Source organism: Lissotriton vulgaris, chromosome 6, assembly GCF_964263255.1.
Source record: "Lissotriton vulgaris chromosome 6, aLisVul1.2, whole genome shotgun sequence".
In the NCBI taxonomy this organism is placed as follows: domain Eukaryota; kingdom Metazoa; phylum Chordata; class Amphibia; order Caudata; family Salamandridae; genus Lissotriton; species Lissotriton vulgaris.
The window spans coordinates 487,805,601-487,833,582 of record NC_141694.1 but is presented as its reverse complement, the minus strand read 5'-3'; the positions used below and the strand labels follow the sequence as shown (position 1 = coordinate 487,833,582).

The 27,982-nt window shown below is 41.5% G+C and overlaps 1 protein-coding gene across 1 annotated transcript in view; it reads right to left on the bottom strand.

Annotated features, from left to right (window-relative positions):
• Positions 1-27,982, bottom strand: part of OGFRL1 (opioid growth factor receptor like 1) — a 160,513-nt gene that overhangs the window by 36,977 nt on the left and 95,554 nt on the right. Inside the window, exons 2-4 of the mRNA XM_086926473.1 lie at positions 11,574-11,660; positions 11,319-11,400; positions 4,871-4,949 (exon numbers count right to left, since the gene is read on the bottom strand). Coding sequence (XP_086782599.1) covers positions 4,871-4,949; positions 11,319-11,400; positions 11,574-11,660 — 248 coding nt within the window. The remainder of the gene's footprint in view (positions 1-4,870; positions 4,950-11,318; positions 11,401-11,573; positions 11,661-27,982) is intronic.

The window sequence follows — 27,982 nt, the reverse complement described above, 5'->3', positions numbered from 1 at the left end:
TTCCAAACAAAATTATTTCGCCTCATTGGCCCTCTAGCTCCTTTTGTCATTAAACAACTTAAGCAGTATGCAAGTGGAAAGCGCCGGGACACTCTTTTAGAGTATCCGTGCGCTGTATAAACACAATATAACATAACATAACAGTAATGGTCAGAAACTGAGGCTGCGAAGTGTTGGAATGGACTACATACCATGTGGATTTAGTTCTAGACCAAGGCATATTCGCTTGGGTCAAGTTACGACGTTGTGCAGGAGCATACAAAGTTCACGGGGTGGGGGGATGAAGTGGGGATGGGTCTGCTCTTTTGCAAAGCTAATGGCGTCAAAATGGGGAGACAAGGCGGAGGAATAGTGCTGAAAGTGGAAAAAATTACTCTGGGATCACTAGAAATTAGGAGCAGAGAGGTACAGGAAAGTTATTATGTATGTATTAAAAACTCTCCCCCACTAGAAATTGGCAACAAGGAGGATAGATGTGTATTAGACGCTGAGTGTACGGTGTGACACGTAACGTGCAAACCTGGGGAGTGGAAAGTGAGGGCCTGAGAAGTGAAAAATTCTAAAGGTAATTATCAAGATCTTAAATAGGATTCTTTTGTGGATGGGTTGCCAAAGCAGGGCTTAAGGGCAGCAGTGCTGATGAGCTCCCAGGCCATTCTAATACTAGTCGAGATGCTGCATGTTGTACCATCTGTAGTTGTATAGGACCGACTTATTAGTATAAGGTCTTCAAAATAATGGAACAAAATTTGTTCGTATACGGTCCATATGTGGATACGCACACCTATCTCTCCATCTTGCGCCACTCTTTCTTTACGAGTAAGCACTCTCTTGGCATATACCATGCTCTTGCGAGTGCATTCCTCAACAGTTAAAAAATCCAGTCTATGCCCTGAAGAGAATCCCCATAATCACTTTTTAGAATCGAAACACGTCGGCACTATACTACGAAGGACCTCTACATTTAATTAAGTTTGCCTCTGTAGGAATGTTGTACAAATCCTCATCTACTAGGTGTAACCACTTTTTCCCGAGTGCAGCAGCACCTTTTATTAGTTTAGATAATCTGACTGTTAAAGATTGTCCAGTTGCTGCTATTGTATTACAAATTCAGACTGGTTTTTAATGTACACAGTCATTGTTGTTTGCAGTCTTTGTTGCTTTGTCGACCACCATGTTTATTTAAGTTGTGTTGTGAAGATACGTTTTGTCACATGTATTGTTATAATGTGCACTAATTTTCAAGTATCCCCTTGTGTCTGACTCATGCAATAATGTGTTGTAATACTTTATTCGATATATTCATATAATAAAAGTACAAATGTTACAAAACTTAACATAAAACCAATGTACAAAGTATTACATCCATTTCATCTTACCAAGGGTTAAAATCGTTATACATAAAACCAGTGTACAAGAAATTACATCCATTTCATCATAAAGAGGGTTAAAATCCATCTACAATTAAAAAGGTAATTACAAAAATCTGTAGTGTGTTCTCAATAAAATTCATATATCTAAAGGTAGTGGGAGATTAATTTTGGTGTTCTTGAACAGTCTGGTCCGTATGAACCAAGCACCAGCAAGATACTTTGCAACCCCGCAGACAATATACAAAGATGTTGTATCAGTTAAGAGTATACATAATGCAGTTCTGAAGTCTCTAACACCCAACTCCCTACACACAGGTTCTAACCATTTTGATCTAGGTTACTTGTAAGCCTTACAAGCGAACAAAAAATGGGGTAGAGATTCTTTCGTACATGGGCTGCCTGGACAAGTAACGTAATGATCCCTCGCTCCTTTCCATCCCTCTGTAAACTTTTTAAGGGGAAGTATACCATATCTCATCTTCATGAAGAGCGATCTGTCTCTTGGGATTTGAATATAATCCAAAAAGGGCTCTAACTTCCTAGTTGGCTTGTATTTCAGGAATTGGTTAGTCAAAGACCCCCACTTTGTACTTTTTAGATCCTCAGCATCCACCCACTCCCAATATATTTTTTTAACAATTTGTTTATGAGGTGGGGACTGGGAAATCCAAAATTCAGCCATTCCTAAACTCACCACCAACTGCAATAATGTGGATCTAGTACTAAAATAGAGAATGACATAGCAAATAAGTGCTTTAAGTCCAGATAATTGATTTAATTGACTTTAGTCTGTTAAGTAATTTTAACAGCACCTAAACGTGACGGCTTGAACACTCTTCTTCTGTTTTAGCATCATGTCCGAGGGCATGAGCTTAATGAGAGGGCCATTACACATGAAAGGAGGCAGGGGAGTGTCATATCAATTTTGCAGTTGTCTGGGGAGTGACAGGCAGGGATCCTGCCAGGGTTGCCTTTGGCAAGGGGGAGTATGTGATTCTGCTTTACTGAACAAGTCTATGTGGTCACTGTCCAACGGCTTGGTGTCGGAGTAAAAAGTTGCCACAGTCTCAAGGCTGAGTGCTGGCTCTCCTCCGCCTGGCTCTTCCATGAGACCAAGTCACTAAGACCCACAAGTCCAGGGAGATGGAGGATCTTCCCTCGCTCCCATCCACGGGGCAGCCACTTCCGGCCTCCAGCGGCTCCAGAGTGACAATGAAGGAAAACTGCTCTGTCCAGTCCCAGGCAGCCGCTGGATCATTAAAGAAATACAACGCATTCTAGGCCATTATCCGCAGGTTTGCAGAAAAGAGGAGGGAGTACTTGAGGCCCAGGTCCCACAGCTTACGCAACCAAAGTATTGCAACACCACCAAACAGAGGCGGGGGAGAGGAGTCAAGGGGCACAGTGGGCAGTGGACACCATCCAGCCTCGATCAATTATAGGTTCCAGCAATGTGATCCATCAATAGTACAGAAGCAGCACAAGCCTCCTTCATGGGGGAGGAGGTCCGTTCCATGTATCCACACACTGCTGCTGTAGCTAGCAACATCAAGTGCCATGTGCAATGAAATAGGGCTCTGACCCACTCAAGAAAGTTGTAGGATGGAAAGGCAATGATGGTCCAGCAGCCCGGTAAGGGCCATGAAGGACCCTCAGAGCAACTGCAGTTGGGTCAGAGAAGAGACCTGTGATGCATCCCAGCACCGCCTGGCAGCAGTGCCAGAAAAACTCTGTTGGAGCCGCTGTACTCTTAACTTTCACATCCAGTAGACTCAAGAACAGCATCACAATCATGGGAAAGTGTTGCACCATAGGATAGGAACCGAATTGTGTTGGATGTTGGGCCAAGGCAGTAGAGTGCCTCTCTAATACATCCGTCAAGCCATGCCCCAGTTTTCACTGCAACTCATAGTGTGCTTTGAAATCTTCTTTTTTTCCCTCTGCAAAGCCTGCCTTTTAGGCAGCGCGAGCTCTGTAAAGCTAACACCTTCTTTAAGTGGCAAGTGGTTTCTATCTTTAGCTGGTGTATCCAAGTCATGTTGGAAGCTAATTAAGCTGAATAGTAGCATAAATAGGAAATAAATATAATTTCATACATGTTTTCCTGGGGTTCTGAATTGTGTTGGATGTTGGGCCAAGACAGTAGAGTGCCTCTCTAATGCATCCGTCAAGCCATGCCCCAGTTTGCATGGCAACTCATAGTGTGCTTTCAAATTTTCTTTTTTTCCCTCTGCAAAGCCTGCCTTTTAGGCAGGCAAGCTCTGTAAAGCTAACACCTTCTTTACGTGGTAAGTGGTTTCTATCTTTAGCTGGTGTATCCAAGTCATGTTGTAAGCTAATTAAGCTGAATAGTAGCGTAAATAGGAAATAAATATAATTTCATACATGTTTTCCTGGTGTACTTCAGGGAGTTTAAACCAGCTCTCTTGAGTAAAGCGCAGAAGGTAGTGGAAGACAATCTAGGGATATGTCAAATCTAATGCTTGTAACCCACAATATGTCTATGAATCTCAAAAGACATTATTCTGGTGGGCATCAGATAAATGTTATCTCTGTCAGGATAGGTGTGGACTTTCAGCAACTACTAGTGGTTCAGGAAAGAACCGCTATTACTTGACCTTAAAAGGAAGAGTTTATTGCTTGATCTGGAGGGTAGCCAGTAGTTTTACATGGTAAAAAAATACACTGGTTTCCTTTCAGATGTGTGCTCACAGATAACTATGTAAGAAACATTTCTGACACCATGGTATCAATTGCAAGCCTGCAGGCTCTAGTAGTGCATTTAAAGACAGTTCTAAATGAGGTGACACTTACCCAAATCTTTTGGTACTACACTAGAAATATAGTTGGAGAAATATCTTACAGCAAAGCAGAAATAGCAGAAATAAAATGTGATCATCCTTCTCATCAATAATCATATCCTATGAAGATTTTCGGAAGGTAACCCTTTCTTTCTTCAAACCGTCAATTCCATGATCCTCTCTCCCACAGATGTGCGGAATTCGATCTTGTATATTAAATCATATTCAGAGATATCAGTCTGAAGGGAGTAGATCATTTTACACCCCGGTGACACTTGAGCAGGATCAAAATATACACAGAGGGGGCTTTGGGTGCGTCTCCTATGCCATGTTAAAACTGACATCTACACAGAATCTTAGACCGAGTGTCAACAAATTGGAATGCCGTGGATCTCACAGAACCAGGCACCATGAAATGTGTAGATTGCTGTTCTTGATATCCTCTGCAGAAAATTATATTTGCCATTCTCCTCTGTTCTTGTCAGAATTATATGTTGTATCTTTCATGGACTACTGTGAACCCCACATAAAAACAACTCCATAAAAAGCCTATCCGAAAGTGTACATTTAATGTTAACAAAACATTTATATAAGCACAATAAACCAACAAGAAACTTCTAGGTTCAATCAAATGGGATAAAAGGCTTGCTTTATCAACAAAGTCACATTTACTCTCAATCAGGAACAATAACTAACCATTGTATGTAGGTGTGATTGTGCTCTAGTTTATCATAGTCCCCCTTCCATTTACTTAGGATCTCTTCAATGTAAACACCTGAAAAAGGATTGAAGATACACGTTAAACAGTACACCTTTCAAAGTTCTTGTCATATAAACCAATGTTGTTATATTCATTTAACAATTTACATGATGGCCAAAGAACTGATAAAGGCATAGGCAAAGTCTAGACCTAAAATGTGTCATTTAATGGTAGCTGAGACTTGCCACTCTCATTTCAACTTCCTTAAATTCTATATATACTTAGAGGTTTTATTAACACCAAGATAGAGTCAGGTCAAGAAATAATCGTATTGCCATGGACAGTAGGAAAAAAAATAGTTTTAAATAAGTGTAACTTAAACTTCAGACCTCACTAAATCACTGTGAAAGAATGAAACTACAGTTGTTTGATCTACTGTGCAATTGGTGATTCTTAGAGTTAATAATCATGTCCACTATAGCATTCTGAAAGCAAGAGTAGTTTTGTTTTCCTTTCTGAAATACTTTGATCTGGGAGAAAGAAAAAAATATTCAGTACCTATATTATAATTAAAAAGAGAAAGCGTTCCCATGGCAAGAACAGAAAACCCAATGAATTTTTGGAAAATGGAGATGTTCGGGCTATTCATAAAGATAACTTCCACTTGCAAGTTAAACGTGTAAGTTTAGTCTTACTCTTTTGAGTACCTTTGCTACTTTTGTTTATTCACTATTTCCAAGTGTCTAGTTACTTAAAAGTGTAGACTTACATTTCTCCATCCCGTCAAACAAGGGGCGGTGCTAAATTTATGAGTGTATGTTACTACTGCCATAAAAGAGTGAAGTGAAGCACCACACATGGTTAAGCAACAGAACTGCAACACCTTCCCATAGAAAATAACAGTGTCAGGAAGTTAAAATAAAACAGGAATATTGTTAAGTGAAATACGTTTATTTCAACTTTTTAAATACATAGATAAAATTAATTCGATGTAAACAATTAAAAAATGCATATTTTATAACATTTTATTAACTTTTTTACTGTAAAAATAAATGAAACTAATATGACAAAATATATATTTTTTAATTAATTCTATACATATTCTTTGTTATTTGTAATACACAATTCATATTTTTCATACTTACAGTCATTTTAACATTCAGGTGTTTTTAATAGGTCTTAAAAAATTATGTTAGTTTAACAGATTAAAATTAATTAAATGTATAATTCAAAATAGTATTATTAGTGCGCTCGAATCTTTATACTTTTGTCATACATTTTAAACATACACAGATATATAATATTAATTTACATTAGTATTTAACATTAAACAATTTCTGCAATTTTTTTAAGCTTAATAAACTTGGCACATTTACTCTCTACTTTACCTTAGGGATATTGCGGCCCAATGGCAGAAATAACCCTATTGTATACTACAGAGTAAAGTAAAAAAGTTCATTAGGCTTGAGAAAAAAAATTGTAAAAATTTGTTATGTGAAATATTAATGTAAATGAATGTTATATATATATTTAAAATGAACAAAATAAAAATGCTACAGCACTATTCATTTTAATTTAAAATGTGATTACTTTGAATATATAAAGTTAAACTAAAATTAGCTGAAAAAAGTTGGAGGTCATTTAGTACTGTTTTGGTTCCCTTAGAAGTGCAGTTTATGAATAGCAGAGTTACTCTTTTTTGGGTGGGTGCATGTCCCTCCCTAAACCACTCTTCACTAAGTAGTAAACTTACATGGGTGAGAATCTCCCAACATAAAATATAGTAGAGAGGTGGTGATATACACTTGTAGTGGTGTTAATTGAATTTTGTAGTAAATAGTACGACTTTATGTACACAAAACACAGTTAGTGAATAAGGCCCTAAATGAATACATAAATTGAGGCATTACATTTTTATAATATAAATTTCAGTCACATTACATGAACTCTATTTCTTTTTTCAGAGTCCCTATAATCCACAGTGTCAGTCAGTGGGGAGAGCACACATGAAACTAAGAGCTGATGTTCTAAGCAAGTTTGTATTTGAGAACCCTGAGACTTCCACATATTGTATTGTTTGTGAATGGAAGAGGTCTGCCCCAGCTGCATTGGGCATCAGTGGAGATAGGCATTACCCACTCAGGCATAGGTCCACGCTATGACTAGTGATGTGGCAGGGTATGCTCAGACGTGAGTCCCTTGCTCACTTTGCCACTGGATTCAAGCAAGCCGGGCTGAAGACGGCTGGAATGCCAGAAACCGGTCCTCGGAAGCTTGTTTCCGGTCCAGGGAAGACATGGCTTGGCAGTTCAGGCTGGACTGTTCCCATGAGGCACAGGGTCAGACTGATTTGCATATAGCCATGTCTGAACTGGGGTGGCAGAGTGGGCTAAAGAACGGTGATGGATTAAACCCAGATTTTTTGACTGGGTGTGAGTGTTTGATTGATTCAGAAGCTCCGTCCATCACCACCCCCTTTTGTACCGCTTTAGAGCATGCAGCATAAAGTGACTGCAGTGGCAGGGAGAGCATAGGGAGCCTAGGAATCCGTTGCAGCCATCTTCATGGCCCTAAAAGATCTGCCTCATAGACCAGCAACATGACAGGTGGATGCTTGACATTTGTTGGAGGATTTTACAGGATTGTGTAAAGGCCTGCCTGGAACTCAGAAAATCTTGTCCGCAATCTACAGCTTCTTGCAGATACAAAGCATACCAAAAATATGATATTCACAAGTGCGTAACCATAACATTTAAATACCCCCACTTTGAACCAAAGCTCTTATGGCACCAAGGAAATGAAGAAAGTCATCACAACTTTCTCCAGAAGAGCTTGCTTATTTCTTCCATCCAAGCATCTTTCCATCCATCCATTCACATTGCCATCTACCCGATATCCACTATTTCACCTTTATAATTTTCCTCCATCACTCAGTCTGTCAACACTCCGTACACTTATCCACATCCAAACCTACCCATCCATCTTCAAACTTACCCATCCATCCACTCTTTCAATCAGTCATGCATCCTTTCACTTATCCACTACTTTCCTCTATCAATTCATCCATCCATCCTCCCTTTCACTCCATACTTCCTCCGCTTAACTCATCCATCTACCTACCCTTCTCTCAGCCATGCATCCTTTATTTCATCCATCCTTTCATTCATCTAGCCACCCTTTCACCCATTCATCCATCCGCTCATCCATCAATTCACCCTTTAACTCATCCATCTGTCCATCCACCCTTTCATCCAGCCATTCATCTACCCTCTCTTATACTCCTACATCCATTCTTTCACTCAGCCATCCTTACATCAATCCATCCTTTCACTTCGCCCATCTATCCAGCTTATTAGTCCATCCATCCATCCATCCACCCACCCACCCACCCTTTCACTCGCCCATCTATCCATCCATTTTCTCTCCCATTCACTCATCCATCCTTACATCCATCCTTTTACTCATTCATCCATTTCTATTCCTGTATGCATCTATACATCCACCCTTTCACATTAATTATGAGCCTTTGGCTGCCGAGCTGCAGACGGAAGAGACCCATCAAGAACACCATCCTTGCTAAAACTGGTGGTTGACGACGCCCCTGGATTTATGTTGGTGCAATGATATAGCAAAGGCTGTCCTTTCATTACTATTTTAGGAGTACTAACCCGCATAAACTTGATTTGAAATGTAGTACAACAGGTGCTTATTTTTATTTTGACCATTTTAAATGGTATATAGGAATTTTACTCGCTGTATGATTTTTAAAAGAAAAATGTAAAAGATATTTATGAGACTATGGGAGCTAACAAGATACTGACCTATTCATAACTGTTAAACAGAGAGGTGTGGTAACCATAAGACATGGGTCCAATCCGACCTAATTAAAAACATCCTTCTTTGTAATAAGAATATAAATCACAAACGCTTAGGAAAAAAAATTAGAAACCTACACATTAAGCAATCGGTCGCTTTGTTTGCCATTTTATTGCACCAATTTTCAAGGGATTGTAAGCAACCTCAAATAAAGTAATAATCCTCTCTGATGAGTGAAAAGAATCACGAAACATATGTCTGTAGATTTCCAGTCCTGGCTGAGCAAGACCTCTACTGCTACAGCAAATGAAGTGGGATAAAAATTAACTACTCGAAGTGCTTGAAGTAGCTGAACTGAACTGCATCTACTTTAATGCACTGTGTGAGGTCTGGTACAACAGTTAAGTGCCTGTTCCACACCCATGGAAGTTGCATACATTTGACACATTTAAATTTGACATACTGCAATTACAGGTGTATAACCAGCAGGGGAAGCGGTATCAGTGGTACAAGCAATCAGGGGTATTGCTTTAAGCCTACCATTGTAGCCTGACCGTGGCAGTTTAAACACTATAATCTGACCAATTAAAAATAATCCTATTGACAGGTAAAACCTGCTTTTTAGATAACAATAAGTCACCCCTGTGTAGGCCTTGCTGCCCAAATGCCAGGGTGCATGGTATTTAAAAGTAGAACATGTGGCTATTTTATGCTAGTATCTCATTGCAGTGACTAAAAGTCAAAAGCAATTTTTCACTATGACAGTACAGCTGTCATAAATAGAAAGACAGGTTACAGATTTAAAACCCTAATACTGAATCTTTGGAATGTGACTAGGTAGAAAAAGTATGAAACAACAATTTTTAATACTTATTATAAATCCAATTCAATGGTGATGTCATATTTGTAATGAATATCACAGAAAAGTATATTTTAGACAGTTACTTTTTCTTTGCCTGAATGTCATGGAGGCTAAATTTGCATTTGCTCTCTGAGTTTTGCCAGCCAGTAGTTGGTATTTGAACAGGTGTGAAAAATGTGTCAAATGGCTACCAGGTGCAAAAAAGGGGCTGACCTTAATGGGCAGAATTGGCTCCTCTGAATCTGACAAAATATGCAGGGTGGGGCTGTAAGCATCATTTTTTACATTAATGTGTGAAATCCTGTTCGAATATCACATCCTACTTGGGTGTGCTAGGTTTACATAGAACACTGGGGGAGCACTTGAAAGGAAGGGAAACAAGATGCCAAAACAATTCTTTTGTATCCATGGTTCAATTGCTCGAAAGCCCTGCTTTGTTCTGGCAGACTTCTGTCTCTGGGTTTATTGGGGGTACTGTGGCTGCGTCATACTGGATATTGGTGTTAAATGAAGAGGAAACTAGGATTACCATATTAAACTGCCCACACACACTCAAGGGCCTCAGAGCCCAGGTTTAGTGTGGCCGACTACCCCTGTCTTGAAAATGCCCAAAGTTGGTACGGTTTGCCCTGGGATCTTTTACCTAATTGGTTAGGGCATGCCCAGGAGGCATCATTCCCAACTCACTAGCTTATGCCAGACATATATGTAGCATCTCCAGGAACTCACTTTAGCACACTCATGACCCTGAGGAGGATCAGAAGAGGACTGAAACTGCTGTCTTTGACCAGAGAAGAGCCCTGAAGGACTAGACTTGCTCTCTCTTGTGCGCAGGACACAGAAGTGGATTTCAAGGGTCATTCATGTTAAAGCTACAAGAACACAACAAGCTACAAGTGGCCTTTTCCTGCAACTATCCAGCTGAGCAGTGGCAAATGAAACCTGTTTTTTGTCCTCTGCTTGATACCCTGTGAGTCTCTAAGTGCCTCCCATTAGGTCCTGGGGGTTTTAGAAGTGCATTCCTGTGGTAAATGGGGACTTCATGGACTTCTATCAGAAGGTAAAATCTGTGACCAGGATGAACCTGATTTTTCAACCCACACTGCATCCCAGTCAGACTCAAATTGCACATAGGCTCCTGTCTACCACAACCATTGACGATCATGGCACTATATGCTTGTTAGGGCCATTCCTTACTTACATTTATAAAACAGTCATATCCGTTTCCCCTTATTGGATTTTGGGATTTTGGTGTTATTTTGTTTATTACATTCTACTCTATTTCAGTTTAGGATTTATATTTGGTTGCAACTTTATTACAGTTTTGGTATATATAAATATATTACACACTACCCTAAGCTAAGTCTGTCTGCTCTTTGCCATAGCTACCAGAGTGTTGAGCTCAGGTTAATTTAGTGATTTTAAGGGTTCAACCTGACAATGGTTCTGATTACACTTTGAGGTGTGTAGCCACCCACCCCGAATAATAATCCAACTTCTTATAGGCATAATCATCATTCTATGTGCCCAATTTGACTTTAGGTTGGGTATTTATGCTGAAATAACTCGTTTTGCCACCTAAAGTACTACAAGATACCGAATGCAAAGTAGTTTGATAAAATTACACATTTAAGTATTAGCACCACCTAAACATTTGAAGTATGTAACCATTTTTTAGTAATTCCACATATAACAAAAAGTATCCAAATTAAGTGTTTTTTCATTAATGATTTATATTCTAAAATGCATAATTGTAGAATACTTACCATCAGGTTTGAAAGGGATTTTGTTCAAATAAAATCGAAGATTACACAAATCATTTTGACCACGAAGATCTTTATAGTTTTGCTAGAAAGTGAGAAAAACTGGTTACAAGAATTACGAACTCCATAGTTACAAAAGTAAAGTGACATCCAATATTTTTATTTCATTAGACATATTCCTTCTCAAGATCCTAAGTGGCCAGTTTCAGTAACGTATGCAAAAAATTTAAAAATTTTAAAATGATGAATCTGTCTTACTTGGAATTGATGTCGATACTTGTACAGATCTTTGGCTGCATAAAAGCTTCTCTTAGGTTTAACAGTTTGCTCAATTACAATTTCACTCTGGAATATAAAAGAGAGGGTACAGATAAAAAAAACTGCAAATTGAAGAATTACATCAGATATATGTCTATGCGGGGACTCTACAGTTGATGGTTATACGTGTTAAAACATTTCTATTAATAAACAAAATATAAGTTATCCTGCTCCAATAAACCAGTTTCATATTGGTTAATATGTTGCACTGAATTGCTGTCAAACTCTTTTGAAAACATAAAATAAGAAACAGGAATACACATTTGTGTTTTATAAACCTGGCTATAGTCTTGATAGAGTCTGACAAGGGATGAAACATTTTACTGAATTTTTATATGATGGCTATGTGAACAGAAACTAAAGAAAAGAGAAATAAAATACGACAGACTTCTTTTAAGGATACATAATAGTGATGAGTTGATCACTTTTACACTGGAAGTGGATCTGCAAACTATATCTTGTTCAATTAACTAATTTTCAAAAAAGATCAGAAAAGCTGTGGAGCTCGTTCAAAGGCAACAAGGACAGAAGCATATACATAGGTTTTGCACTTTTGATATTTGTGGGGATTTAAGTTTTGAAAAATGAATGTTCAAATATGTATTTTATGTCAAAGGCGCGGAGGCCAACATTATGAATATCCCTTTATTACCACCCAAACACAGCAGCAACAATATCTTAGAACTTAGAATATAACAAAACATTCCAGAACTTAGAACATGTATAAATCCCCTTGATCAGCAGCCATCTTCCTCTTTTGTTGCTGCTCGAAAACATAATAAGTACTCTGTTAAAAATTCAGATAATTTCTATGGGTATGTTTGGTACTTAATTAACCCGGATTAAGGTATGAAAACGATGGTATTGATGAGTTAAAGAGAAACTTTATGAGGGGATTTGTAAAGTGTTTAACGGCTGCGGTCGGAGTGCCCGAGGCCTACTTTGAGTAGTAAGGTGGCCTTTACGCCAGAGTTAGATCAAAATAAGTTACGTTTTTTGAATAACAGAGGGGGAAGAGACCCGAGAAGGGGACTAGACAAAGGATTGAAGGAATGCCAGGATAGAATGCTTGATATTGTGGGTCCTTTGACCAAGATTTTTGATTTGTGTGAAAAAGCACATAGCAATAATACTGGGTACTTTCAATTCTTTACAGAAAGCACAGAAGGACATTAGACGTGTTTTTGGTTGGGCCGGGAGAACAAGGGGTCTGTTCCCCGGCCGAGGAAATGGAGTTACCAGAGGATTTTATGGAAGAGGTAGCAGGCCCCATGGAGCAAGTTAAGGAAGTGGATTTGGATATGGATATTCAGGAGGGTATGGTTATCAGAGAACCAATCAAGGAAGTTTCTTCCCTCAAAGACAGAGGGGGAGAGGAAGAGGAGCAAGATCAGGTAGGAGGCCAACAGGAGTCTCAGGTAAGCTTCTTACAAGAACCTTTATTTATGTAAGTAAAGTTGGGCGGCAGACTAGCCAAGTTTGTTTCCAGGTGGCAAGAGATAACACAGGATCCATGGGTTTTGGAGACTGTAGTTGGATACAGGATAGATTTTTCAGTGTTCCAGTTCAGGAAAGGGTTCCGAAGGTGTTAAGGTTTTCAGAAGAGATGGAAAATTTGGTAACAAAGGAAGTATTGGAGAGGAGAGGAAAGGAGCGATAGAGTATGCAGAGGGAGTGCAAGGTTGTTTCATAAGCAATTTGTTTCTAGTGGAGAAGAAGGACAAAAAGATGAGACCAGTAATCAATTTGAAAGAGTTGAACAATTGGGTTGTTTACAACCATTTCAAAATGGAAGGGATACATATGTTAAGAGACTTATTAAGAAAAGGGGATTGGTTAACGAGGCTGGACCTAAAGGATGCTTATTTAACAGTCCCGATGTGTCAGGAACAAAGAGATTACCTTCAGTTCAGGTGGTTAGGGAGGGGCTGGAGGTTCAAAAGTCTCCCTTTCGGTTTGACGTCAGCTCCTTGGTGCTTCACCAAGGTGATGAGACCAATTGCGGCTTGGTTGAGATCAAGGGGGATTCGTCTGATAATGTAGACGATATTTTGATAATGGCAGAAGGGAGAATGTTGGCGATGGAGCAAACGGAGTTTGAGGTGAAAGTTATAGAGGATTTGGGATTTGTTGTGAACAAAGAGAAATCTTGTATGGTTCCGAAGCAGGAGATGACGTTTTTAGGTTTCAAGATACAGACGTTGGATTGTGAGTTGAAGTTGCCTATGGAGAAGGTGAGGAAGATCAGGAAGAAAGTGTGGAGAGTGATGTCTGCGGAATGGATTACCTTGAGACAGTTGGCACGTCTGTTGGGTCTTCTGTCTTCTTCGATTCAGGCAATTTTCCCAGCTCCCCTAAATTATCGTGCATTGCAGAGGTTGAAAGCACATTATTTAAGGAAAGATGTGAGGTACTCTCAGAGGGTTGTGATGAATCAGGTGTCACGGGAGGAATTGGAGTGGTGGCTGATGAGTCTTTAAGCTTGGAACGGTCAAGCGATACTTGGTATGATGGCAGAGGTGGAGATAGAATCGGATGCGAGTTTGTACGGTTGGGGAGCACGGTGTGGAGAGATTTCAACAGGTGGTCAATGGTTAAAAGAGGAAGGACATATGCACATAAATTGTTTGGAGTTGTTTGGCGGGTTCGTTCGCGATAAAGACCTTTGTGAGGGACAGGATGAGTTGTTGTGTGCTTCTGAAGATGGACAATCTTTCTGCGGTTCAGTATGTGAACAAGATGGGTGGTCAACGTTCGAAAGGATTAGCAGAACTAGCAAAGGAGTTTTGGAAGTTTTGTCTGGAAAGGGAGATTGTAGTGCAGGCTCAATATATACCAGGGTTGGGCAACGTAGAAGCGGATTGGTATTTAAGATACCTGAGGGATGCGAGCAGTTGGAGGTTAAAGAGAGGTATTTTTAAGTCTGGAGGAAATGTGGGGCCCTTTGAATGTAGATCTGTTTGCGGACAGGTTGAATTCTCAGTTGAAGGAATTTTACAGTTGGAGACCGGATCCAGAAGCGAAGGGAGTGGATGCTTTCCTGCAAAACTGGAAAGGGGGAAGAAGTTATGTGTTTCCCCGTTTTCAATGATTCAGAGAGTTCTGAACAAGGTCAGAAGGGAAGATGTAGAGTTGGTTCTGATAACTCCTTTTTGGAAGGCGCAGGTATGGTTTCCGGATGTAATGAATTTGTTGGTAGAGGATCCAGTAGTCCTGCCAGATTGCAGGGAGATTTTGATGGATGTTCAGGGAAATTTACACGACCCCAGTGATCTCGGGGCAGTTGTAGTTGATGGCATGGTTGATTTCAGGAGAATTTGGCAGATGCAGGAATTATCAAAGGAGGCTGTGAAGCTTGTGTCAAAGTCGTGGTCTAAGGGAACATCTAGGGTATATGGATCAGCTTGAAAAAAGTGGAATGGTTGGTGTGTTGAGAGGAGTTTGGATCCCATTTCGGCACCTGTGGTAGAGGTGGCGAATTATTTGTCAATTCTATTTTGTGGTGGTTTGGCTTATAATTCGGTTAATTTGAGTAGGTCTGCAATTTCAGCGGGACATGTTTTGGTGGATGGAGTTCCAGTGGGGCAACATGCTTTGGTTAGGAGGTTGGTTAAGAGCGTTAGAGTGGTTAATCCGCCAAAGTCAAAGTAGGATTCTCTTTGGGATGTTACTTGGGTGTTGAAAGAGCTTGAGAGTTGGGGAAGGAATGCAGATTTGGATTTGAAATTGTTAACATGGAAGATGACAATGCTTTTATGTTTGGTCTCTTTTAGGAGAGTATCAGATGTTAGAGCTTTGGATGTTAACTCAAGGTTTTATCGCCCAGAAGGAGTATGTTTTGAGTGAAAGAGAAGGACTAAGACTATGTCAAGGACGATTTTCTACCCATATTGAGAGGGTGAAAGTTCTTTGTGTGTGGTTAAATGTTTGAAAGAGTATGAGAAGAGAACATTTGCGTTTAGAAAAGGAGATTGTAAACAATTGTTGATCTCATACGTTAAGCCATTTAAGGCAGTGTCAACCGCTACTTTGGCAAGATGGTTAAAGAATGTGATGGTCAAGGCAGGGGTAGATATTGGTGTATTTGGGTCACATTCAGTTAGAGGGGATATGGCTAGTAAAGCATTTGTGAAAGGTTTTGGTTTGGGAGATATTTTAAAGGCTGCAGATTGGTCAAATGATTCAACTTTTAGAAAGTTTTACTTTAAGCCTGTGGAAAATGTGTTGGATAAGGTTTTGGAAGAACTTTGAACATGCATAATGTTGACCTCCGGACTTTTGACATAAAATGCAGATTTTCCACAGTTTTAATGTAAAGAAAATCATGATTTTATTAAAAAAGGCACGGAGGCTAATATTATCCCTCCGCTGTGCCCGCCCGGTGATTGATTTATTTGATTTTTTTTTTTTTTAAAAGGTGAAGAAGAAGATGAAGATGGTGAAGGAGTTCGAGTTGGAAGAAGGAGGTTGAGTTTGGAGTTTAAGAAGAAGATTTGGAAACGGTGGAATTTATTTGGAGTTATTATTGGTTGTTCATTCGCAGTCACAAAAGAGGAAGATGGCTGCTGATCAAGGGGACTTAAACATGTTCTAAGTTCTGGAATGTTTGGTTATTTTCTAAGTTCTAAGATATTGTTGCTGCTGTGTTTGGGCGGTAATAAAGGGATAAGCATAATATAAGCCTCCATGCCTTTTTTAATAAAATCATGACTTCTTTACATTAAAACTGTGGAAAATCTGCATTTTGGTTTTAGACGAAGATCCCCGAGTCTCCTAAGGCAACTAGCTGTTTAGTGTGTCCCTGAAAGTCTTACAAAGCCAGTGGATGAGAACAGCTAAAGATAGGGTCAGGTCACCCTCATCAATTCTGGGAAAAAACCTACACAAAATAAAGAATCTTTCCAAAGTTGCCAATATTTATTTGAAAGCAAGGGGAGTCAGATCTTGTTGAAGACAGAGGACAATTCTACTGGAGCGAAAGTACACACACAACCCAGATAGAGGTTGTGTTAGGGGTATAGAGTGCATCTAATATCAGTAGAGGAAACACAGTGCGGGCGTGGCCTGACACCAATGGTGTGAGCAGCCTTGCTCTGTACTTTGACTGGCCGAGCCCCATCTAATGCCAACCTGACTACCTGAATCCAGCCTGGGGGCCCCAACAGACCCCTACTGCCACCAACAAGCGGGGGACCTTGGCAGTGCCATCCAGCAGGGAAAGAGAAACAGCTTAGGACTAAAAGCTGTTCTAGTTGTGGTGGTGCAGCGAAGCTGTGACCCAAGATGGTGGCTGCGGCCCGACAACACACTATAACTGAGGTATGCTTCTGCTGCTGGGGCCCCGAGTTGCATGAGAGACTGAAATTTAACTGTGAATGAAGCTGCTGACTCATCCCCAGCGCCATGGCACCGACCCAAATTCCGATCGGGCTGAATCAGGAGAAGTGGAGCACTACCTGAAGCTGGGACAGAAGAAGCAAGGCCACAGAGACAGCGCCCTACCTGTGATGCCTTGGCCCAGCCAGCGGGGGGAGCGGTGACACGGAGACTGGGGCTGAGTGGGGAGCGAAGTGAGGTTAGCCCTGGGACTACAGGGTAGAGCTGACAACAGGCTCCCCTTGGGACCAAGATGGGCTGTGACTGCAGTCAGGCCGGGGACTGCGGTCCGGCCTCCACATCCCTGGCTGCGTGTCATACGCTGCCTGATCAGGGGCCTGGTGGCAGATGAAAAGACAGCAGGCCTATGGGACTGCATGTTGGCAGGTGGCCTCGTGGCTTGAAATTAAGAGATGGCGGACTGTCTCATTACCCCAGGGCTAGAAGAGGAGAGATACGGGGGTAGAGCAGAGGAAATCCACCAACCAGCATGGCGTTTAATGACTCCCCCTCCCGGCTGAACTGTACGGAACTGGAGCTGTAGCTTCCTGCTCTTTTGGCCCTGAGAGGGTGAACCCAGGGTACGGACTAGAGAGATCGAAGCGGAGCATACAACCCCTACCTCGATGGAATTGTTGCCTAAGGAAGTCTGCCGGAGCTGAACCAAGCTGGTAGTGGTGAGGGCCCCGATGTGAACATTAAGGGGTCCCGTGTGTGGGACACCTGCCATTCCTCTATCTTTTGCGCTACATAATACAAACAACTCTGCCTTCTGAAATCTGGGGTCCAAAGGCAAGGTTCTGGTGCTCCGCCCAGGACAACTGAGACTGGATAGATCGTCTTCTGCAGTGTAGATGAATATGCCTGGGGATGCTTGCACGGTCTAATCTGTCTGGCGACGGCGGGAGCACCTCAGCTTCTATTGGTGGTCCACCTGAGTGGTGCTGGAGGGGAGGGCAGAATAGGAACCCCGGGGTCACTGCCTGCCGGATCAATGAGAGAGATGGGCAATAATCCACTGAGAGACTTGTAGAGCAACGACCACCAACACTACTGAGGGCCACTGTGATCTTAGCTGGCCCTCCTGCCCACGACCGCTGCTAGATATGCTGGCCGTCCCAGTGGACTGTGGGTACTACTAGGAGCTGACCACTAACTAGAGCTTCTGGAGAAGAATGGTGTGAACTAACTGGCAGAGAACGGAGCTGCCAGTCGCACAGCCTGCCCTCACTTGCGAAGATCATTGGCAAGACCATATGTAGACGGGGCCAGGACCACGGAGGTACGCTTGAACTTCAAATGATGGAATCGACCTCGCCGGCAACTGACTGAGTCTTACACTTCAGAATGTTATCCTGGCAAACACACCCTCCTGAGTAACATTAGAAACCAGAATAGATATCTTACGCTCAACATGGGCATACTAAGTGACACCTAGCAGAGAGAATCACTGCTAATGAACAGGTGCTAGTAGAAATACAGTCCACACTCCTTTCAAAAAATGAGCATCTGACCACTGTGGAATCCAAAATCCATACACTTGAGTTGAGGGCAGAGGATGCCAAAAACTGCTACTGCTGCAACAAAATTCGAGTCATGGGCCTACCTGAGAAGGTTTAGGGGCCCAGCATGCTGGATTACCTGGAGAAGTCGAAATGTGAGGAAGTTGCGCCGGAAAGCCTTTCTACCTTTTTCATGCTCGAGCTAGTCCACAGAGTGCCTACCACTGCCGGGCAGCCCGCTGAGACTGGTCGTGGCCAGTCTCCTATATTACAAAGATAGAGGGCAAGGCAGAGATACACTTGTGGGACTGGACATCCTGGAACTGTGCGGTGCACATGCCAGATGTATTGGTTCCACACAAGGAGGATTACTGACATTGGAAGGGACCGGCACCCTATCTGAATATTGGCTGGCCTGGGCTGACTACCAGCTGCTGGGTGGCACCCTGAAGTTTGCTCTACAAGGGCATGTTTGCTTGCGGAGGTCTCAGGGACCTCCGTGAGGGACCCACACCATATATGTGTGACACCCTGAGAACGGTGCCATCTTAAGTGCCCCCATCATCTGCTAGATCCCATCTGGTAGCGCAACAGGATCGTGGGACTAAGTATTTTGCCTGGAGACCCTGATTGCCTTGTGCAGAGCCCCAAATGTATTGCCCGCATCTAAGGAGTGCAACCTCTGCATTGTGGAGGCCTCAATGAGTGGATTCACCATTTGTGGGACCCAGCATGGCCCACTTCGTTGATCATGTTGCATCTCTTTTGTGTGACACGCCGACTGCATGCAGTGTCCGACTCACAGGGTACGACCCTCGGCGGGTGGGAATACCCATAGTAGTGCCTCATTCTACCTCTTGCAGCACTGCTAAACGTGCATATGTGTGCGTGACTTTTACTGTCTGGTGCGACCTGTATCAACGTGCACCAGCTGTTGTGCCTCATTTCCGGGGAGGTACAGAATCTGCAACTCTTCATTGTGTATGATCGAAACTGTCCGGTGCGACTTGGATCAACATATGACAGATGTTGTGCCTCATTTCCAGGGAGGTACCTAGTTTGCGACTCTTCATTGTGTGTGGACTAAACTGTCTGGTAAGACTCGCATCAAGGCACACCAGATGTTGTGCCTCGTTTCCAGGGAGGTGTGGAGAACTGGATTTGTGTCCTGTTGTGCCCAGGTTGACTACTTTGATCAATGTGTCTGAAGGGGTTCCTCCTTCTGAGAGGCTCACCTCTTTCACCCTCTCCATTCATCGATTGCTCTTTTTTGTGCCCTCAGTGCAGCAGATCTACTACCCTCTCCTCACCCAGCCCGACGACTTCGCGTTGCCCAATAGTGTTGCCTGAAGTTGATGGGTAGAGTAATTGACTGGGCTGAGGAACGCTTCTGAGAGTGATCAGAAGCAGGTCAAGAGAATGCGTGACCCCCCGTGCTTTCCAGAAACAGTGGTGCTGGAGCCAGAAGGCCACTTGTGGAACCCTTTGATTAAATGACTACCGCCCTGAACCGGCTTCAGCTACTGTGGATAAAGTTGGAGTAGTAGTCAAACCCCCAATTGTCAACTGCTGCCTAATTAGACCTGCTACCTACCCCCCACCTTCTTCTCTAGGACGCCGATCAAATGTGACTCTGCCGCAATCAACCTAGTATCAAGGGGAGTTTTTTTTTTTTATCTCCAACCCGTGGGCGTTGGGTACTCTGGGTTAGCTGAAAGGTGAAGGAGGGCTTGGGCCATGGGGTCTGCATTTGTATTATCAACTGACCTGCTGGATATCAGTTACACTGCATTACGGTGCTGTATGCCTTTGTGTGTGTGAGAGTGCTCCGTATGTACCTGCCTGATATCCGTTGTACCATGTAGCGGTGCCGAGTGAATGTGTGAGGATGACTGCAAGACCAGCTGTTATTAAGTACACAGCATGGCAATGTTGCTTTACACGTTGAAACCTTGTCAAAAATATACTACTTTGACATTGGTTTTTACCCATACAGCTTTGGCCAACGGTGCGGTTTAAAAGTGTTATAATGATCTGTGTGTACACATTTCTGATATCGTTGTGATCTGGGGTGCACCCCATAACTGTGTGGTATTGAATTGTAATAATTGCCAGGGTGGGACTAGTTCTGACAATATTTCACACTGCATAAGGGTGCTGGGGTAAATTAGAATATTTCCCAAGTGTGCATACTACTGATGTCATTTTAACATGGTTGGGCCTAGTACTGCTTGTAATATTTGCAAATGTGATTTATGCCTAGAAATACATGATGTTCATGTTGTGTTAATTAATGTGTGCTGAACAGAAACTTTATTTACATACACCACGTGTGAAGTCTCTTTTGTGACGCTCAGTGTATTGATTGTGTGCGAGTGCTGTACCAATGCTTTACACATTGCCTTTGTGATCAGCCCGACTGCTCTGTGCCAAGCTACTCAAGGGTGAGCGCAGGTTATATAGAAGGTGTAATCACCTACCCCTGACTGGAGTATCAGGTTCTGCCTGGCTAGGGCTCCGCCTCAGCCAACCAGAAAGTTCCAGTTCCAACAGTAATCATAACAAAAACCAATGATCTTAGCACGTACTTGTGGAACAGACAACAAATAGAACATTTAAGAAACACACAAAGGCAGAGTGTTTTTTCGCATTAAATTGTTATCTACTGTTGGTTTAGGAGATGATTTATAGTATTTCATAATTATGTTTTTGGGCCAACAGTATTTCTCACAACAGCCAGATGTTTTGGTGTATCAAAAATAGATGCAAACAGAAAATCCAACCCTATCGAGTATGGTAGCCCCCAGAACCCTGCTGATCCTCCATAATTCCCTAAAGCCAGCTCTTCAGGTCGAGTCCTACCGGCCAACCCACTTTTGTAGTCAGGGTTCAGCAAACGCTACCGCACTAGGAACAAATTACCCAGCATTCCCAAATCATATGGCAGAAACTGCAAGCCTCATCTTAACTTCTTGCACAAACCTAAAATGACTTCTGGCATTTTTCCATGACTTTCTGGTGTGTAATGGACTCCATGGAAAAGATTTGCTTGGAACAAGCACAGGCAAGCAAGTATCGTTGGCCTGCAAAATGCCACGTTAGCTTCATTCCACTTATTAGCTCTGAAGAGTCTTAAATAATGTTTCCACTGGGTGCGTATCTGTAAAAGAAACTCTGACATATTTAGTGCCAATGATATTTAAAAGTGAAAAGTGCACCACCTACCCTTTTAAAGGGACATCAATTCTGTCCGGTAAGATCCCCGTGCATGGCAAAATTGAAGGTAAATATAACATTTCCTGCATAGTGTTAAAGGATTGACTGTGGTCTCCTTCCCACATGTCGCCCCATCCTTAGGATTCCTATGAGATCCCAGGCAGCAAAGCCCTCCAGTGATGGTAGATCTGAACGCAACACACCTTACATACTTGTGTCAAGCACTAGCCTGTTGTGTATTACACCCCAAGTACTTTCCATCTTCCAGTGAACCAAGCTTCATAATTTTCGCAACAAAAAGGAATATGTGTATTGTCTACACCTGTGGATACACTCGTCCGAGAATTCTCCACATCTTCAATAAAAAATGGCACATCTAATGACCATCTTGTGTAACCATAACATCAGTCACCTAATAATACTCAGATCCATATTAAATATCTAAGAACATGGTAAAGTAATGCACTCTCAATGAGAATGGACAGGCCAAAACTGTTCATGCTTAGTGGATAAAAAAAGAGGACTATCTGGTAGGATGCAATGTCCAGAATGCTTCTATTCACCCTTCTTGCATGAGTCTCTTCCTACCTACCACTTTCAAACAAAATCCAAAGCATAGGGGTGGTTCATCCTACAGGGAAACAACAAACCTTAAACATACTTTATTACCTTTGTGGGACCTATTCACTACTACAGACACACACTTGTATTGCCCTAGTCACTTTTGAGACCCATCTTGCATTCTGGTTTTGAATGCTGTAATTGTCTCACCGGGACTCATCCGGACAAAACTTTGAGCAAACTTCAAAGCCAACAGTTTTGGCAATCATACATAAGAATATATTGCTGGGCTGAGGTAGCCTACCATTCCAACAATCTGCAGCACATGTCAGTGTTGGGGAAGAGGACGCCGGTGCAACTCAAGTATGGAGGGCTATGAGGTGGACATTTAAATTGGGAATAGGGTGCACTCCTGTTTTTTTGCAGGTTGCTCATGCTGTGTTTTCTGGCCTGAGGGACAGGACACTTCCTCTGAAGTCCTGATGAGAATTATTATGGCACTCTCCAGGGCTGGAAGAGCTCAACTGGCTTATGAACTGCCTAGGGGTGTTACACAAGAAGTGTCCCCGAATCAGAGACCGTGAAAAGACACACCAGTGCCAACAGTTCATCCAGAGAACTGTCCATGGCTATGACAACAGCCCGGGGAAAGAATCAACATCCTTGAGAAACACCAGCCTGGAGTCAGTAGTCCAAGCATTGGCATGTTGCGCTGTGGTGTGAAAGCAGCAGTTCCATGCCCTACCGAAAAGTGGCTCAGAAGATGAAGAGGAGATTGCTCCTATGATTGAAAGATGGTACAACTCCATACGGTCCGACAAGGCTAGTATGAAGGGTAGGAAGGAGGGCCTCTTCACTCCTTAATCATCTGAGCTCCACTGGAGGACAGAAACTCAATGAGGTCGTACCTTGGAGGCACGTCTTTATCAGGGATAGTTAATCCCGATGAATTGTCCGAAAGAGCTTGAACAGTTCAGGTTAGGATTCACTCAAAAATGTGTAACCTTATGGCTAACAATTTGTCATGAAATCTGACAGACATCAGCACATACATTGCATTTATGTGTAGGAATTAGGAAGAATGCATTTAAACATGAATAGCGAAAATTACCAACTAAAAGAATATTAATAACATATGATTCAGCAATATATCATAATACATAATATAATAATAAGTAATATTATTAGTATTATAATGAACAAATAATGATAATCAATATAATATTTATAATTAGTATAATATTATAAATATTATGCTACATCATAATAAAGTGGCCAGTGCTGGTGGCACACATAGTGCTCAATAGGTAATGCCAGTTGTGTCAGACAATGGAAACAAATGGTCACCAGTAGTTGGTAACTGTAAAATAGGTTACCACAAATGTGTTTTTTTTACTTCAAATTTAATTAGTTGATCAAAATCCATCCCAATAACGGCTGTTGCAAACTGAGACAAACATAAACTTAAGAGTTTAGGTATATTGCAGAAGGCACCAACATCCTTCAGCATAGGATAACAGTATTATCTTGTTCACAAAGAATAATTATGTCATTCGTAATTATTATTATTTTTTTTACATTTTATTAGGTGTTTTCATAATACAAGACAAATACAGTAATAAAGAGAAGCAAATAAAAAATAAAACAAGATTGTGCAGTCGCGAAGCACAGGCATTATGCAGAAATGTTGTATGATAACATGGAGTCCGACAGATAAGAACATTGCAAGATTCGCATAACAACGTGTGTCGTCAGTATGCATTTATGACACTGTTGGTTAGTAAACGAGATCGGACGTCGACAATCAACTATTACACCTGGTGCATTGTCTAGTATGGTCAGATGGGGTGAGCTTCTCCTGGAAAGAGGAGGGGAAAAAGAAGAAGGAGAGGAATAGAGAAGAGAGAAAGAAATAGAAATTTAGTAATTGGGGGGTTATCCCAAGTATCTAGTGCAGAGGGAGGACCTAATTAATCGGCATTTTGAGGAGCGGTGCTGTGCATTTATCTGTAGGAAAGGAGGTCCGTGTGTATGTATCTAGGGGTAACTAATGTAATCTAGATTTCTTATGAACGATGTTTTGATTAAGGATAGTATAACTTCTGAGTAGGCTCATCCAGGTCCACCAAGTGTGGTAAGAAATGGATCTGGAGTCTTTCCAATCACAAAGGATCGTTTTGACATCTAGTGCAAGGAGTAGGTCGAGTAGTAATTGTTCTGTCATTCAAAATTGTAACTGCTATGCTTTGACTGATGTAAAAAAGAAAAAAAAAGATTTCTAAAGTTGTAGTTTGTATTCGGCATCAAGATTGAGTGTAATGACTAGTGTCCTACAGTACCACCTCATACAGTCGGTTTTGATTGCTATTCTCGCTTAAACTGGAGAGTCGAGTATCAACAAAGAATACATTGATGATCCGCTAGAACTACAACGGTATACGAAGCCCTTCTGACACCTGCTGTAAACAACAATTCTGACCACAGCTACTGCAACATATCCATAATCTGCAACAAAACCTAGCGATATGGTCTGACATTGGTTGGCAAGGACTGTGCACAAGTTAAAGCCATATGCAGATGGTTAATTACAAACAATAAAAGTGGGGCACATCACAGCAGAAGTTCTGTTTAAAAACACTCTCACACTATGTACATTTAGCTGTGGTCGGTGGCCCTTCTACCACTAGAAAAGCTTAGAAAGTTGCGCAAAGCAACGAATATTCCCTATACAATCCAACAAAACATACATGCATAGAAAGGCTGTATAATTGTAGGAAACGAGACTAATGAGCGTCGGAACTAAGCCAGAGCAGCCACCTTAGCCTTACTTGTGTTTCTACCCATTCAGCTCCTGATGCCAGCGACAGGAGCCTGGTTTCCACAGTCATTCTAGCTGTCTGAAAGACAAATGAGCTCAAAGATAAGAGGTTAGATTTGGAGATGGAGAGGTCAGAGAATGTCTGAGCAGCAGAATATTGGGATACATCAACCGAACAAGGAAACGCAACAGAAGCACGAGTGGGATACTTTCGTAGAAGAGGAAATAACTTGTCAATTCCCTTCAATGTAAAAGAGTTAGTGACTGCAGGCAATATGAATCCACGGTATGGTTTGTTAAGGAAGTATATTTTTTTTTTGTAGGTATTTCGGCTGAATTTACTCACATTGTGAAACTGCTAATCACCTATAAGTTTATGTTCTGACCTCTAAGCACGGAAACAGCTGGTTAGCCTCAACTGGCACATCCTGCATGTAATAAGGCCTCAGTAAAGTGGAGAAGAAACTGTACCAGTGGTAGAAAAGTCATATGTCACATGTGGGCTGCAGTGTGGACTTTTATCAATATAGAACGGACTCTAATATGTGCATTCAGGGCTGCCACTGTGACTTTCACTTGTCAGAGGCCACACTGCTTCATGTTTAGCTGTGTCTTTTGCTGTGCCACATGTAAAAAGGTCTTAACAAAACAGAAGAACCCACACTTCACGTTATTTCAACGAGTAATTAATCAAGTAAAGAAATGAACTAACTTTGTCATGTTCATCTCGGCAATTATTTATGCCTTTTATTCGTTTTTTTGGAATGAACAATACTGTTTATAGAAAGAGAAGAAGACGTTCTTCACAAACATAACCACATACTTTTGCTGTCTGAGTTGTACAACAACATATGTATGAAGAGAGTGAAACAAACCATTAATACGATTCATTTCATGGTACAACGTGTTATAGTGAAAACAGGTGGAAAAAGAAATTTTAAAGTGAGAAAAAATGTCAAAATTATTTCAAATAGACATCAACACATAAGCACAATTTTTTCAAAATACTGAAATGTCATCAATCACTGTAGATACTCAGTATAAAATCAATGCCAACAATGTTTAGAATAGATAAGGTTCAGTCCCCTTTGTCTTTGTCAACAGTGTTTTCAAAAATATAGGATTTAATCCTTTTTGCCGACGCGTTTCGAGTGTGGGTTTCCTGTACCCAAACTCTCATCAGGGCCAAATTAATCGTTTTTCCAGTCCTTATCCTAATAATAAAAAAACAAATTGTGCATGCTTATTAGAACAGCTTTCCTTAACCTTCTCAGTTTCTTAATTATCTACATAGTTTGCATCAAGGTGCCTTACCTCGAAGGTGTGGAGGTAAAGGTCACACTTGAAGCTTGTGAGTGAAGCTGTGTGCACGCTTCTAAAATAAAGATTGTTGTATATTTGTTAGTTACGAAGATCCAACAATCATTTCTTACTTTTTTTAGAAAAATATACAAAACCGGGGCAAGACATTCCTACCTTTCACGGAGTGTCTCAAAAATTCAGGTGTGTGAACTATTTTCTCTCATCGTTTTTTAGAAAAGAACGGGACCACTTGTAATTAAATTTCCTTCTGTGAAAAGAGTAACCGACAGTGGCGTTATTTCGTCTATCTCTGCATTAAAGTTCGTATCCATTATGCTGCTGGGGGAACCGCTGAACCACTCACCGCGAGTTTCCTCACGTAGATCGTCGTGTCTCTCACCAGCCTTGTCTAGCGGTAACCGTTCCCTGGCTGCAGATCTGTAACATGAAAGGACCCATTAGGGACGCTGTGCTGAAAGCAAGGGCCGCGAGCGTGTTAACAGAAACTGAGGGTCCACGCTTACCTATTTCTTCCGCTTGCTTTCCTCTCACTGCTCTCCTTGTTCTAAATCACCAATGTTGGTCAAACAGGCGGCCGCCTGTACGTTTCTTTAAACTTTCTTGACCAATCAAATGTGGATAATGCGGTGAAGCCCCGAAGGTGCATTCTGGGAATTGTAGTGAACAGAACAATTCAATTGAATTTTAAAGTCTGTTCAATTCACTCATTGAGTTGAGTCCTTTGTTGATGCTGTCAAACCTCATTATTAGGTACGCTTCTTTGCGTAACAGCGCTTGTTCTACATTTGGTGATCGATGTTTTGGATCAATGCTTGATAACACCGTCCAGGTAAAATCGGTCTCCTTGTGATTGAAAGCCACAAAGTGGTCTACCATTGGGGCATTCGGGACTCTTTTCTTTAGTCGTGATCGATGTCGTGAGATTCGAATGTTCACTTGTTGGCATGTTTTGCCGATGTATATTTTATTGCAGGCACACAATACTGCATAGATTACATTCTTACTTCTGCAATTTGTATGCATCTCATGTCTCCATTTGATGCCGTTGTGACTAAATTCATTTCCTTCCACAGTACTGCTGCAGGCGACACACATACCGCATTTGTGGTGTCCAGTGATGGGTTTTAGTTTCCACTGTGATATAAGGTCACTCTTGGTTTTTGGGACATAGCTGTCTGCCCGGATGATTTGTTGGCCGATGCCGGGATTTTTTCTCATGGCGAAAATTGGTCTTTCCAAAGGGTTTTCAAGTCCCTCTAGTAAGTGCCAGTTTCGCAGGATTATTTGCCTAAATTTATTAGTGTGTGCCCCGTACGTGGTAACACAGACCAATTTATTTGATTCCTTTTTTGGTTTTATTTTTAGGAGCTCTTCACTAGGAGTGTACCTCACTCTTTTTATTGAATGCTTTAGCAATTTTTTTGGGTAACCCCTCTTGTTCATTTCATCACAGAATGTGGCTGCATGTGTATCAAAATTAGTTATTTCAGAGCAGTTTCTTTTTATCCTCAGCAACTGGCCATAAGGTAGATTCTGTTTCAGACACTGGGGAT